At 36.4% G+C, this 16,176-nt stretch overlaps 1 protein-coding gene across 1 annotated transcript in view; it reads right to left on the bottom strand.

Moving 5' to 3' along the window:
- Positions 1-16,176, bottom strand: part of PTPRN2 (protein tyrosine phosphatase receptor type N2) — a 1,352,613-nt gene that overhangs the window by 171,036 nt on the left and 1,165,401 nt on the right. The window contains exon 13 of the mRNA XM_082258395.1: positions 9,495-9,707. Coding sequence (XP_082114521.1) covers positions 9,495-9,707 — 213 coding nt within the window. The remainder of the gene's footprint in view (positions 1-9,494; positions 9,708-16,176) is intronic.

The raw sequence follows: 16,176 nt of genomic DNA, 5'->3' as shown, positions 1-16,176 counted from the left end.
ACAAGTAGCTAAATATTTCCTTCCTTTTGCTCAACTGGCCAATCAGAGCAAAATTTCAGTGCTATCAGTTATCCACATAGCTGTAAATGTAGAACCTAGATAATCCCTATATGACCTAGGCCCTGTTCAGTCATTATCACGAGCCAACAAATCTGTTTGGAATCAAATAGTCTATTGCCATCCTAAAACTGCCCATAGCCAGGAGGAATTCTGATGGAGTAATTTGACCATCTATTTCATATCTGACCAACATGTACATGACTTCGCACATGGATGACAACTACATTTAGCACATAGACAGTTAAAAGACTATTTCTTTAGCTCTAAAAAGGGAATTATTTTTATTAGTCGCAGATATTTTCAAACATTCCTATTTGCATAGAGGACAATAGGTTTGCTGGAAAATGTTTAATGAACAATGGAGGGTACAGCTTTATCTGCCAGGCCCCGTGTGGTTTATTTTTAAAATGACAGATCATCTTAAAATCTTACATTTGCAACAAATAGTTTCCTACAGCCCAATGATTAAAAAAAAAAAAAAAAGCTTTCTGCTTCTTAAAGCAATCCAGCTTTCACAATGGCATTCTAGCTTTACAGTTTTGTCCTGGCTGTCAGATCCGGCTTTTTTGAGCTAGCATAAAATCACATTTCACCATCACCTACAATGTGAAAAGCGTTCTCTGCATTGGTGCCACTCTGCATTGAACGCATGACTTGTCTTTACATGGCACACACTGGCAGACTCCAGAACTGTGACGCCTACAGTGACAGGGTATTCAAGCAAGTCAACCACGGTCAGGATGTTAATGAATGAAAAGCAGACACGTTTGGTCACATGCAACATGCAGGCCAGTTACAAGCTCAGCGTGATACTTATTGTTCTTCACCAGTGAAACATCAAAATGGAAGATCGACACTGAGGTTTCAGATTTGATGTTAACAAGACATAATTTCCTATACCACACTTGCTATTTCCAATGAATTTATCCTTCACTTGGTGATTTTTAAGCATCACTACACATGCATCATGAGCTGGTTTAGATAAAATGTTTCTTCATAACATACACAGATAAATACATACATGTGTCAGGAACACTTGGGCCTGATTTACTAAATTGTGAAATGAGGTTAAATGCAGTGAACTGATGCACGTTCACATTCAGTTTAGACAAGAAAAGGTCTACTTCTTTTTATTTCCTCTACATTTGACTGTATGCTTGTCTTCTCTTACGTCACATTTTAGTAAACTTTTATTTTTTATTTCAAACAATGGTGTTATACTGGGAATATTCCTTTTCTAAAATGTGGTGCACAGTGCATAAAACTCAAAGGGGCAAATGTATCAAAGTGTCTATCAATTCAGACAGCCCATTTCAACACAAAGACATGTATGACATGTTGTACAACTCTTGCCTGCGCCCCTGCACAGCTCTGCTGCCACAGCCAAAGGCTATCTTAGTAGGACGATAGTCCCAGCAGATCTGAAATGTCAAGCAAACACGCCCTTTTCCAGAAAAATTGCATTGGGCACCAAAAGCTTACTCTCTACAAAAAACATATGAGAAAAAAAAGGATGGTCATTGTTACCCACTCTTAGCAGGAACATATCCTTTTCTCCAATGACTCTTACTATTTTTGTCTTAATGTAGCAAAATATCCAAATGTATCCTTACAATGCAACATCTTCCCTACTCTAATGACTAAGTATAGTATGAAAATTATATCCTATAAGTTGCAATACAGCAAGAAAAGGGGTGCAACCAGTGGATTTTAAACTGAAGCACAGCTTCCTCATGTGTAATGTAACATGTAGGTTGTGAAATACTTTGTAACCTGTGGTCCTGGGTGCATTTCATCAAAACAAGTGCTATTTAAAATGTCTGTGATTTTGCAAAAAAAAAATATCTGAATTCATTATAAACATCAGATAAGAAAATAGGCTAAGAATGAAAAATATAGAGGGATTGCCACATTTTCTTCTTTTGTAGACCTTGAGATAGACTTTCATCTTTTTCTCATTTCTAGACATTGAGAGATGCTGCCACCTTTTTCTCTTTTGTAGACATTAGGGGCCCATTTAGATCCAATGGATAGAGGTGTCTTTTTTGTAGTGTTAAGCAGGTGCATTGCCATGCGTCAACATGTTTCCTTTGTGACATGCATTAAGGATGTGTGTGTTTTCAATGTGTTTTTCACTTTAGGATTTGGAAGAGACAGTACTGACCAAAGCATAATAATAACAGTTGCCAACACATCTAAACACATGTTACATGTGCTTTGATGCATTGCCAATGATTTCTTTGGACCTCACAATACACCAAAATGCAGAGATAAATGAACATTCAGCATTTTTAAACTGTACTGCACTGCACTGCAGCGTTAAGATAGAAACACACAATATTATTTTAATGGGGAAGATGGACAATACACTTTAATGCACTGCATTCAAATGCAACAGTGCACATGGGTCTTAGAGAAAATGTCACCTTTTTCTCTTTTGTAGACATTAGGGGTTGATTTACTAAGGGCAAATAGACTGCGTTCTCCCCAAGTGCAGTTGCTCCAGAGCTTGGTAAATGAGGTAAACCTTCACTTTGCAAAGATCACGTGCAAGGGAAATAAAAATAAAAAAACATTATTGCTTGATAAATGATTGGATGATAAAAGTCAGCAGAACTTCTGTTCATTTACTAAGCTCTAGAGCAACTGCTTCTCCAGAGTGCAACTGCACTTTGCAAAGTGTACAGTCTATTTGCCTTTAGTAAATCAACCCCTAAAAGAGACCCAAATATTTCTCGCTCTTGTTGACATTAAAGGGTTGTTTACAACACCAACCACTATGTGCAACCTGCTTTACTGCATTATGTAATGTTCCTTACCACAATGTGCAACAACACATGATAAATGCATTAATACAATGCAGTATCAATAATTTTGAATGGCACCCCAACACAGCTCATGAAAGATGTGTATTGAAGTGTGTTTGCCAAAAAAATAGCGCATGCAAAAATTAAAGTAAATACCACAACACACATCTGTTGGCAAGGTGCATTGGGGTGCCGTTCATTCCAAATGCCACTGCATCACACCAAGACATTTAATGTGTTTTGCAGCGCATTGTAGTAACAAACACCTTACAGCAATGCAACTGTGTGATTGAGCCCGAAGAGAGACTACCACTTTTTTCTCTTTTGTAGACATTAAGTGAAACTGCCACCATTTTGTCTTTTATAGACATTAAAGGAGACTGCCACCTTTTTCTATTTTATAGACAAGAAGTTCTCTGTACCTAAATGTAAGTATGTTATGTGAAAGGTCTACTGTTACCATTCCAGGTTTTGTATATTGAATCATTTATACCTGTACAGAATGTATACACTCTGTACAATACTTCAATGCTATCCAACCTATTTTCCATGTTAGCTGCTTTGTCTTCATGTTTGCTGGAGAAGATGTCCTTTCACATCTGTTCTTCCTTGAGACATTTCTGTTCCCTCCTTCCTTTGCAGGTAGAGACCTTAACACTTCTGAGTCAATGGGGTTGATTTACTAAATACAAAAAGGCTCTTCACTTTGCAAGGGAATTTGCCCTTAGCTTAATAAATGAGGTGACTTCCATCATCCAATCCCGTGCAGGCAAACTATTGCTTTTTATACCTCCCTTGCAAGTGATTGGGTATTCTTTAGAAAGTGAATTTACACCACATTCACTAAGCAAAATGAAAGGCCTATTTGTATTTAGCAAATCAACCCTAATGACTCAACATTATGGAAATACAAAAAGCAAAATACTTTTTTTGCTGAATATTGTAATAATAACCATCTAGTTCAGCTAGACAATGAAAGATGTACATGATCTCCCTTTTTCTGCTTCTACTTTTATTGTTCTCCTAAATGAGTCCATTTTATTAGAACCCTGTTTATGATTGTTTTTTCTCGTGTTTCTCTTGTATAAATGGTAAAAAAGTTAAACATGTACATGCAAAAAACCATAACACTAAAGAAATGTTTTTGACCAATAGCAGGAGTTGGGAAGCCAATAAACCTTCAAAAATGAAAGTTAAAGTAATTTTTTACATGATCTTTTTTAAGTAATGGTAGTGGAAGCATTTTTTTCCTGATTTTCTAAAAATGTCTGCTGGCCTTAAGATTGATCCAAGTAGCCTGTAAGTGACTTGAAGCTCTTTTTCAGATGTTAACATGTTCTATAATAATTGTGCAAAATGCAGCCAATCAGAGAAGGACTCAATATCTGGACTCATACACTAGTTTGGATTACTGTGATCTTCATGCTAGGGAGATTAAATTTCTGGTATCCGAAGAAATGGCATACAAGTATCTGAGGCCACTGAAGTACTGTATATGTACTAAATGACAAGGGCCCACATTTTAAAAAAAAGTTGCTACTCGTGACCTACATTTTGCATATTTTTGGGATTTTTTTTTATCATTGCCCCATACTTTTGTGGAGTATCATACTTTATGTTTAAGCAGTCTCACTGCCATTTGATATCTTCTCAGCATAAAAAAAAAAAAAGCTAAATATCTTGCTGAGCCATCAATAGGTGGGCAACTAGAGTACTCAGCATTACAAGTCGTAAAACATAATTTATAGGTGATGTAAGAAGCCAAAAGTCAGTATACCAGCATGTCCCCAAACATAATAATTTTGCATTGAGTTTATTTTTTTAACGATTTTTAAAATAGGAAAATAATTTTAGCTTTTTAAAATTAGTCTGTCACTAAGAAAGTGGTAGTGGCTGTATTGCTAACAAAGTACGATATTTATTGCGGACACGGCCATTTTGAATAATTACCGACTAGTCCGGCTTCTGTTTCAAGTGTCATTCACTCTGCATAGCTTTCTGTTTTAATATTGGAGATTTCAGTGAAATTTAATTTTTATCTATTTATTAGTCAATTCTATTTATTAGTCAATAGAATGTAAACAGTAAAACTCTTTAAGCTGATCTACAACACTCGGATCTTGCTACATATGTCAACTATTCGCTTTAAGAATGCTAATTTACACACAGGAGTCTCAACATTTAAAAGAGAAACGTTTTAAGCTACATCACTTTAATGTCGACTGCATTGTGTCATCTTACAATTCAATGTAAAAATATCCCTAAAACTAATGTTACAAGAATTATATTTTGTAATAAAAACTGCTGGGATATTTGGAGAGAAAACAGGAAACATATCAGAAGAATAAATTCATTTCATGTTAGATTTTAGACTGTGACTTTAATATGTTATTTGGGGTGACTTCAATTTTTTATTCCATTCTAAGGGCTCACTGGAAAGCTAAAATGTGACAACAATTTTCTGCAATGATGTGAACATCAAAGACGTTAAACAAAGAGAAAGAGAGAGGGGAACAGGAGGGAGACAGCTTCATACACATAAAAGAATTTTCTTTGCTCCGCTTTTCGTCTCCTGACATTTGTAGGATAATGAGAGTGCTCTTTAGAGACCTAACTTTTCCATAAAAAACGGCTCTTTTTTCTTTTCTTATTTTACATCAGGACCATCTAAATGCTGTTATCAAATAATAAATATACACATAGTGGTTTAATTTACTAAACAAGCGGGGACAACCTGTAATATATTACATGTATAATATCATGTGGGACAGCCATATTATCATAAACGGATAAGATGTGTGGCTGGCATGACCAGCCTTTTGTGTAACCACCACAAAAGTGAGCTGTATAGCCTTCAGTTAAAGCTAACACCCATTTTGCCCTAATATATAAAAAAGTAAATTGAGCCTGAAAATGGATTCTGTGGTTTCATTCATAAATGTGACAGTTGTATACCAGGCTGTAGTGAATCTTTCAAGGATCACATTATGCAAAGCACCTGTTCTACGCCCACCATGCAAACAACTTCTAGCTCCAAACATATAGCCTTCCTTATAGTAACTACTACACCATTAGCAAGTATTTGTAAGACATGAAATTGCGCTGGGAAACAGTTCTAACATTTTTGGCAAATTGATGCAATGACCTGTTATTCTCCGGAACGTCTTATAAATGCTGAATATTTTTTAGTAGATAGTGCAAAGTTTGACAAAAGAAAAAACAGCATATGTTGAATGGCAAGCTGGTCTGAGGGTTCCTGACTGTTGGCCCTTCCGTTAACAAAGGCCACTACACCATATGCTGGCCAACAATTTAATCAAATGGACTGTCTGTGCTACAGGTTATTGCAATGCAAATTGTAGCGAATTAATAATAATATGCAATCAGAAAACATCTCACTATTCTATTGAGAAATGTAATGCATTATACTATGTAGTTAAAGTAAGTAGTTCATTGTAAAATAATAATCATGAAATGACATCATATTTTATAATATTATATTTTACATCATTTAATATTTTGATATTATTGTGGTTAAGAACATTTCTATGTTTCTTTAGCCTATATCCTGAATTTGTAATTGGTTTATACAAAGATACATATATACTGAAATATATCATGATCTAAAATAATAATAGTTCATGTGTTTGGAACATTTATAAAGGGAGTCTGAAAGAGAATCTAGTCTCTGTCTGTAAGATATATGAAAAGCCTGCCGTCATAAGCACATTTTATAACTCTCTTTTTTAGTCATATTGGAGAACATTATTTCTTTTCTTTTTAGGTTGCAGTGTAATATAATCAATCATTACTACAAGCCTTTGCTTATATAACATGCAAGCTTTATATAATCAATATTAAAGCAAGTAGAAGTCAGGGAAGGCTTATTAGGAACATGGGCTGGTGCTACATTTATAGTGAAGGGGTGCAGGACATCTAGCAATGACTGTAACAATGCATTGTGGGTGATCTGTCAGCAGAACAAAGAGGAGCTCTCTAGCAAGGCACCATGAGCCATTCTGGAAGCAGAGAGGTTAAAGGATTAACAGGTGCAACATCAAGTCAAACGCCCACCCCTCTGGCATTTTAGCATTTTGAATACGGTAACCTTTGATATTTTCCAAAGTAAAGGGTGAAGTAATGGGTCCATTCTATCCAGGGTTCCACAATGCCGAAATAAAAAAAAAGTAAAATGGTTTTCTACATGGGGTGCGGTTTTTAGACTGGGATTAACAAGCAACCTCTTTAACACATGCTCAGCATTGGCTCTTAATGAACTGATGACAGAGCAGCAGGGAGGTTAGTGAGGTGGCGCGTCAGGTGAGAATGGGTTGAAATCTGCATTACCCAAGGCCAATGTAGCAGCACTAAGCGGTGCTGATCACTGAGGCAAGTCACACAGGCACTTTTCCTAATCACCTTTAATGGGAGCCGTGACAACTAGCATGTGTGCTTAGAGCTTCTGTTTACAAGACACTCCCAAGGCTTGTTTATAGCTTCCTAAAACACCATAACAATAGGGGGAATAAAATATGGGCATATAAAACAAATTGCAAGGCATAATAAAAATGTTAATTCAAATGCAACACGCTCCTGGCTTGGCCAGTCTTCCTCAGCTGAGACTTTGTCTAGCATAGAATGGCTGACAATGAAGATGAATATTAATAACAATAATCAGCCCAATTCTTTTTTTTTTTTTTTTTTAGTTTATATTTTTTATATATTTTTTTAAACCATTTAATTTACTAAATCGGATTCATTATCAGATAAATTAATCAAATAATTAATCATAAAAAAATATTTGCATGTGTGTGTGTACAAGAGAAAAAGGGTCATCTATCGTACATATTTATGGATAAGCTGGTTTGTTTTTGCCACAAACTGTAGAAGTTCCATTTTTCAACAGCAAAAAAATAATCTTTACATTATATTTTTAAAGCTTCCAGTACAGTATATATATATATAAAAAAAATGGATAGAGTTTTATTGTATTATGGATGGTTTAAAAATTAGTTTTAGTAAAAAATAATTTTATTTTCAAAGTTGGGCAGACATATGTTGTCACCAGTGCCATAATTCCAGTATAATTTATGTAGTGTGTAGAATCCAGATTATTAAACAAACCATTACTCATTATAAAATCAATATCAGCCTAACCAATATGCCCCCAGGAGGTATAGCCAAAAGGTCACATAGAAAACATTTTTCTAGGTTTGATTTTAATTACATATATTATTAATTGAAGCTGTCAAAAGAAGGTTTTGTGCCCCATTCATTTTCCTGAAAAGGAAAATTCAGGTTTTGGCTTTTTGTTACCTAGAATTTAGCAATTTTAGAGCGAATAAATACCAAATTTCACTCGCAATCTTAGTTAATTACTGATGTACTATAAATGAGTAGTTTAGATATATAAATATATATACATACAGTGTATATATATATATATATATATATATATATATATATATATATATATATGTGTGTGTATATATATATATATATATATATATATATATATATATATATATCACATATAAATAGGCAGACATGTTGTTATATTGGGGTGATTTGCTTTAGGGATATAAAAAATAAGAGAGGCTAAGAAGAAAATGTTTGGCGATTACGAATACAAAAATGCAGGGCTAAAAAATGCAATAACCTGACAAAAATGAGAAAATTAATCATATGCTGGAAGCATCAAAAACTAAAAATGATATGACAAGAGTGAAATTTTTACAACAGACAAGCGAGCCTGTGGTCTTTTAGGGGTAAATATACTATATATGTATTTTTTTATATATATATAATAATAGAAAACCCTTGAACCTGGAAGCATCAAAAACTAAAAATGATATGATAAGAGTGCAATTTTTTTTTACAACAGACAAGAGCCTGTGGTCTTTTAGAGGTAAATATACTATATATGTATTTTTATATATATATATATATATATATATATATATATATATAAAACCCTTGAACCTGATTGGACTATTATGCCTGTATACAAAGTATATTTTTTTCTGCATACATGTACAAAACATTTGTTTAGTGCAAACAGAGAAAACTTTGTCCACATTTCTGCTATTCAGCAAACACTGTACACTCTCATTCACAGCAGTAGCAGTAAAACCACAAATGAGAAATGTAAGATAATAGTGTATAAGTGCCCATTACAGGGATTCTTAATTCAAACCTGTATTTGCATTATACATGATCTCTTGCAAGGTGCATGATGATATTGCAAGGTGATATTGTAATAAAAAAAAAAAAAAATACATGTATATATATATATATATACATATATAATGATATAGTGATATTATAATATCACTAAAGTTATACAATTTTTCCAAAGAGTTAATGCTCATTAACTACCTTACTGGGAAGACTGCAAACCAAAGCAATTTGTTTACAGGATTTCTTGATACCAGTAAATGGTATGGTATGTTCTATATTTGATAAGTAAAAACCTGCTTCATATTAGCAAGAGTTAATAAAAAAGTATTCTAACTTTAAGTACTGAATGAAAAGCAATTCAAGCCTTCAGTCTGTGTACAGACCTAGAATTAACTTTCATCATAGAAAATAAGTTAATGATAAGGGTTCATGGAAAATAATCCTTACCTGGTACGTGCTGGTGGCATCTGTACTGCTGTCACTTCCTAAGGCTGAGAGCTTCTCCTTGAGTTTGTGATGGGACCGGTGGCGCAGGCAGTAGATGACCCCGGACCCAGAGAGGATCCCAATGATACAGGCAATGGAGATGAGAGTGAGGATAATAAATTTAGTAGAATCTTCTTCCTCCAAGCGATGAGGCAATAGCTTCAATTTACTTTTCTGTGGAGAATGGCAGAAGAGGAAATAAGTCCTCCTCAATCTATTATGAGTTATCACATCAAGCACTATACTATCAGGTAAAGGAAATGGAAAAGGAGCAAGGGAAATGTCACAGACCTAAAACAACTGAAGAAAAAATAAAAAAAAAATATGGAAGATCTAGCACTGATAATTTGAAATAAGCAAAATAAAACAGTCACTATTTACTATCAAATTAACTACATCCTATTATTAACTAGCCATCATCTGTCATTTTAAAGAGAAAGCCCTTAAAAAATAATACAGATAAAAACATGGAAACTAAGAAAAATTTCAGATTATAGAGTAATGTGAAAGAATTTAAGGAAATAAATAGGTAGTGATAAGTAAACTGCTAACATAACATACAGTATAAAGCGTTGTAAAGTGCCAAACAGTAAGAAGTAATAAAATAATTAATTCACAGTCCTGGAATAATATGCAAGCAATAAGAAAATGTATCAGACAAAAATATGGAAATGCACTACATAAACATAAGTGCAAGGAAACCTTGTACTAAAAGGTCAGGCATTTTAAAGTGCCAGATATTGAGTAATAGAAATGATCAACCTAAAAATATTAATTCCACACAAAACACAGACAATGTAGTTAATATAGTTTCAAGCAAATTTAAACATTCAGTTTAAATAGGTTGCAGTGTAAATAGAAAAGCACATATAAACTGGTACTGTGATTGATGCCAGGTATTTTAAAGTGCAATATTTTGAAAACTGTTTTATTCACAGCCTTATTATATATGGCAAATATTTTTTACACTGTAACCTCACTTAAAAGTGATAATACAGAGTAAACAGAGAACATACAAGGAAACCGGTACTGACCAGTCACACATTTAAACATCCAGGTTTTGGGATGCATTGAGAAGCATACTTGTACCTGGTGAAAAGAGGCAGGGAGAGGTAGTACCAATCCAGTGATGAGAGTGCAATAGCCATCAGGAGCAGCACACAATCCCTGTGCTGCTCTCTCCTTGCATCCATGCGTAAAGTTGTCCAATAATTCCCCCTCATTAGCTTCATTATAAAGGTGTATTAGCAACAATTAAAAACCCAACAGGAAAAAAAAAAAGTGAAAAGCCTGGGCAGGCAGATTGCTGCAGGGCGCTGTGGGCACCCTTCCCCACTCACAATTAGCAGAGAAATGAATTGGGGAGCAGCCCTGCCTGCTACAAGATGAGGACAATTAGCAAACTCTTTTCCAGCACCTCATTTCGCGTGCTAACAAAATGGATTTTTCCCCATGAATGCCTGCCTGGTCTATTCATTATCTCTTGTCTATTAGTAATTTTCTGCTCCGTATTCAGGCGGCCAGCCTCTTAATGTCCTCCTGTCTTGCAGTGTACACAGTGCCTCTTATGTGAGACCCGGTCCATTTTTATCTTGGCACCATAAAGGACACCGAAGCAATTATCGCCAGTCTTGACTGTAAAAGCTTGTCATTAATTAGCCTCCTTGCCTTCAGTGCAGTGGATTAGCTATTGCCTAGGCTGAGTTAATGGAAATGGACATTCAATAAGACTCCCAAGCTTCTTCTTGGCTGATTTCGGAGAAGGAGGAGGAGGATTGTTAGGTTTGGCAGCCCCGGGAGTTGGATAAAAAAGAAGGGAGGGAGGGAAGAGATCGAAAGCCCCTTCTAAAGCTAAGCAGAATGAATCTGAGATGCATGTGTGCTTGTAGAATCCTCCTCATTGTCAGAGGCACAGAACAAGTCTCTAGTGGCCCCACCCTGCCGAGCGATCCTCCCCTCTACCCCCCTACACACTGCTATAGCCATGGGTGTGTACCCCTAAAACACAGCCAGCCCCCTGGACCATACGACACTGTCACCCAGTCACTGAGTGGAGGGGGGATCCCTTATTGTGATCCACCCCTTCCTCACTATTGTTTTTCCAGAGCGGGATAACTCTTATTTCTAAGTGATTCGCAACCCTGCTGTCATTCAGGGGTTAAAATTAACAATCTGTGTGGAACTGGTCTCTTGTAGCAGGAATAGCTCACCGGTCCCCAACACAGCAACCACTACAAAGGGACAACTTTCCCAGATCCTATACAGTGATGTCACTGCACAGTCTGCCAATGCCCAAGGCGATCCTCCTCTTCACCAAGATTTATATCACCCTTTATTGTCGATGAGATAATTATTGGCTACGTTGCATTGATTTACACCTTCAGATTTGATCAGTTTACTGTAGCGTTATCAGAACTGTGAATTCTTTAACACACAGAAAGCAGCAGGAAGTGTCCAACAGCCAAACTAGAAGCATGTCTGTGCTTGATACAAAGACCACTGATGGAAAATTCTTGCGAAAAAGAATGACTTGCATGCAGCAATTCAGCCTCAAATTACCATTTGCATTGCATCCTTATTTTATGAGTGTTTTGTCCAATAAAATACTAATAAGGGATGTAGCCAATGCTTGCATTTGGTATACTGAAAAAATGTACAAGCTGATTGTGTATAATAAGGGTGATAGGATCTGGCTTCATACAATCAAGGTATGTAACAGAATCAAGCTTCACTTGCACCAGTCAGACCATGCAGATGTTAAGTAGAGAGCCATAATGAGCTTTTCCGAAAGAGAAGTGATTGTTGTTACAGCAAAGATTTTCAGACATGATAAAAAATTTCTAAGTGACTAATTTCCAATTGTTCCCTCTTTTATGTAGAAAAGGAAGCTGAACTGTGTCCACCCATTAGTGAGAAGAGCGTAGAGGGTCCAGATTTGATGGAATATCATTCCAGCAAGGATGGACAAATCTCTGACTACTTGTCATTGTCAGCGTTAGATCTGTCAATCTATGGATTAACTAAAGCAACCAATCAAAAATCCTCTAGTAATGCTCTGACTGCAGTGAACTGATGAACAGTGAAATCTAATTGGATACTACAGCACATGCATATCGTCATTACTATATGCACTATCTAAGTGGATAAACCCAACTATAATATACCCAGATCTTGTATGAATAAAGTAAAAAGTATTCTCTAATCACAAGTATATACTATTAAAAACAATTATGCATAAAAAAGTGTATTCATTTAAAACCGTTAGTTTATATAAACAAAAAATTGTACACATATCAGCTGTCTGAAGTAACTAAAAAAAAATCAGCTTTTTATCACTTTGAGCTTCTCAAAGCTGAATTGTACTTTGTTGCCCTGGGTTGCTATAAATTGCAGATATTAAATAGTTGATGTACTGTGGGAATCTACCTAATACCAGCAAAAATCTGGCTTGGAACGAGTTAACGATTTTCCTTTCTAAAAAAAGTCCACACCTACACAGTCCTGTCCAGCATCTCCTCTGCCTGCCAAGCAGAGTCATTGGACTGTTACATGCCAGCCCAGGCATCTATTCATCCTCTCAATCAGGGGGCGTGGGTGCATTTGGGTTATATTGGGAATAAAGGAGAATATTTGGCAATTCTTTTTTTTTTTCTAAAAATGATAGCGGAATTGCCTTTTGAGAACCCCTTTCACACTGCAGAGGCTTCTACATTCGGAAATTGATACAGTTTACTATTTTGCAATTAATTCTAAGCAACTGGGCTTTTTCAATAAGGCAGTGCAAAGTAAATTGGCTGTGTGTAAAGTACAGTGCTCCACAGCAACCAGGTGGAATGATGTTGATTGAAAAGGCAAACTGACATTTGCTTGCTTGGTGTGGATCACTGCTGTGTTCAGTTTTTACTGCACTTCATACGGCTTTACTGTGGAATCCCAAAATTACACACATAGTGCAAGCAGCAACAGGGTCCCTTGGAATTTAGGCCACAAGAACACCATTTGCCTTACCCTGTGTGGGAGACCTGGAAATGCTATTCCAAATAGTACTTGCTGATTAAAGGTGCAGAAAATTACATCTGGAGGTCTTGCCAACTTCACCCAACCATAGCTACAGTGTAATTCCCCTAGTGGTGGTTTGAGAATAAAAATAACCCCCTTTTTGGCTCAAATGTACAGGCTCTCCACTTGAATGCTTCTACACCTGATACATCAAAGTGTTCCTGGCAAGCACATTGGCCAATCAAATTTTTCCTTTCATTATGTCATACTGCACTAAAAACATAAAAGCAAAAATATAATTGGGAAAAAGTATACTTTAAACCTTCTGTTAAATAAATCTTTGCACATTTAGACTAGCTAACAGCATGCGTAGAATGGCAACCGGGATGCATTCCTTGTGCTAGTCTGTATTTACATTTTAGCACATTTGACACTCGTTACCTGTGATCACATTACAGATAATTTATCTCTACTGTGAATGTCGTTGCAGTACATACTATTACTGCTAAGTGCGGTAATCACACCTGAGCACAGTGTGCAGCATTGAAATGAATTCACCCCAAGTAAAAGCAGCTGGATGACTCTAGCTGCGGTCACAAAAGAAATGATATATTTCTAAAAAGACCCTTTGATGAGTACGTATCAAGTATACCTAAGCACAAATGTTGGCTATCGAAAGGAGCAAAGTAAATGTAAGCATTTTTTTTTATTTAAATGATCACAATGGGTAGCACAGTGGCTAAATAGTTAGCACTTTCGCCTACCAGTACTGGGGTCTTTGGTTTGAATCCCAACCATGGCACAGCCTGGCTGGAGTTTGTATGTTCTCCCTGTGCCTGCGTGGGTTTCCTCCGGGTACTCCAGTTTCCTCCCACTCTCCAAGGACATGCTGGTAGTTTAATTGGCCCCTGGCTAACTTGGCCCTGCTATGTGTACGTATGAATTTGTGTAAGGGACCTTAGATTGTAAGCTCCTTGAGGGCAGGGACAGATGTGATTGTACAATATATATGTAAATTGACGGTGCTATATAAGAATTTGCAACAAATAGATGTGTATGTAAATTACTTTAAAAATAGATTTGATGAATAGTTGGTAACTATATGGGTAAATAAGGCCAACTATATTTCCTCATTACATACACAGCATACTGCTTAATAATGTAGCACCATAATTGAGTACTTATTTTCAAATTCTCAGTGTAAAACCCCATACACATGGGCTGAATGCCCAATGTGTAAGGCAGCCGGTCTGACAGAAGCCGGCTGTTTGGTCAGCTTCTGTTAGGCGAGCATGCTGGAAAACTAGCAGCCGACTGGCTCCCGGTTAGTGCTCTCAGCCAATGACTGAAAGCACTGACTGGAGTGTTCTGGCAGGGGAGGCTTTTCCGCTGCCAGAACACACACAACAGCTCAGTGAGGGGAGATTGCTGTACTAACATTGGATCGTTAGTACAGCGGCTCCGACCGGGGCTGACATTTTTTTTTATTCAACCCAAAAAAACTAATAGTGTGTACCCGGCTTAAGGCTATTAGTCTTGTGAGACTAATTAAAAACAATCAATAGGGGGGGGGGGGGGAATTCAATAAAGCTGCGGCACCACTTTTTTTTTATGTTAATCTCTCTTGTTAATGTATTGGGCCAAATTCATTAAGTATTTGCAACACTTTTGGTTCTGACAGCGACTAGTGCACCAAATTCAGGTTGTTCTAAAATGTGCCACTTTTACATTGTGGCGCAATACCTGCACCAAATTCAAAATAAAATACTGGCAGTTTAAATCTTTCTGAGGTGGAGCTAATAAAGACCAATTCTTTTTGGTGTACAGAGAGAGAAATTGGCAAAGACAGTGGGGTAGATTTAATAAAACTGGTGCACACCAAGTCTGGTGCAACTGTGCATAGTATCCAGTCAGTTTCTAATTTTTAGCGTGTTTAATTAAGCTTTGATAATAAAACCTGGAAGCTGATTGGGTACTATGCACAGCTACATCAGATTCTGTGTTCACCAGTTTTAGTAAATCTCCCCCAGATTCTGCAAAAGTATGTTCTAAAAAAGTGGTGCAGCATGCACCAAATTCAAGTTCTAGACAGTAACATAAAGTTGGTGCACGCTGCGCCACTTTTAGAATGTATGAGAGACACTATTGCAAAATCTGTCTGCACCAGTCTTTTATGAATTCCAGGGAATATTTCCAGATGCATATAGATTTCATCTCAGCAAGGTTGCTGATTTCATTTTGTGATATACTGATATTAATAGAGGGTTGTTTATACATTTCTAGAAATCAAAAAAAAAAACATGAGAGGAAGTAAATAATAAAGTAACACCTAAAATTACTGTCAAGTAAACATATAAATAATATGTCAAAAATGTATTCTCAGTTCTCACACACGCTGTACTTTCCCTATTAAGGGCTAAATTCACATGTGCACAGAGAGCAGCATACCATGGAAAACGAGTGCTCGGTAGAGACAAGTCTTTGCGCACAGACACCAGTAAAAATCAATGACTGGCTATAGCTGTACTCTGGTAGAAGCCCATCAGAGCTTTTACTGTACAGGGATGGAACACCCAAATGGGTGGTTACCAGCGTACAGCTGCAACCTGTCATTGATTTGCACAGATGGCTGTACGCAAATACC

The sequence above is a fragment of the Pelophylax lessonae genome (assembly GCF_965119305.1).
Source record: "Pelophylax lessonae genome assembly, chromosome: 5".
Lineage (NCBI taxonomy): Eukaryota > Metazoa > Chordata > Amphibia > Anura > Ranidae > Pelophylax > Pelophylax lessonae.
Note: the sequence above shows the minus strand (reverse complement) of the source record. Positions and strands in the feature narration are given on the sequence as shown.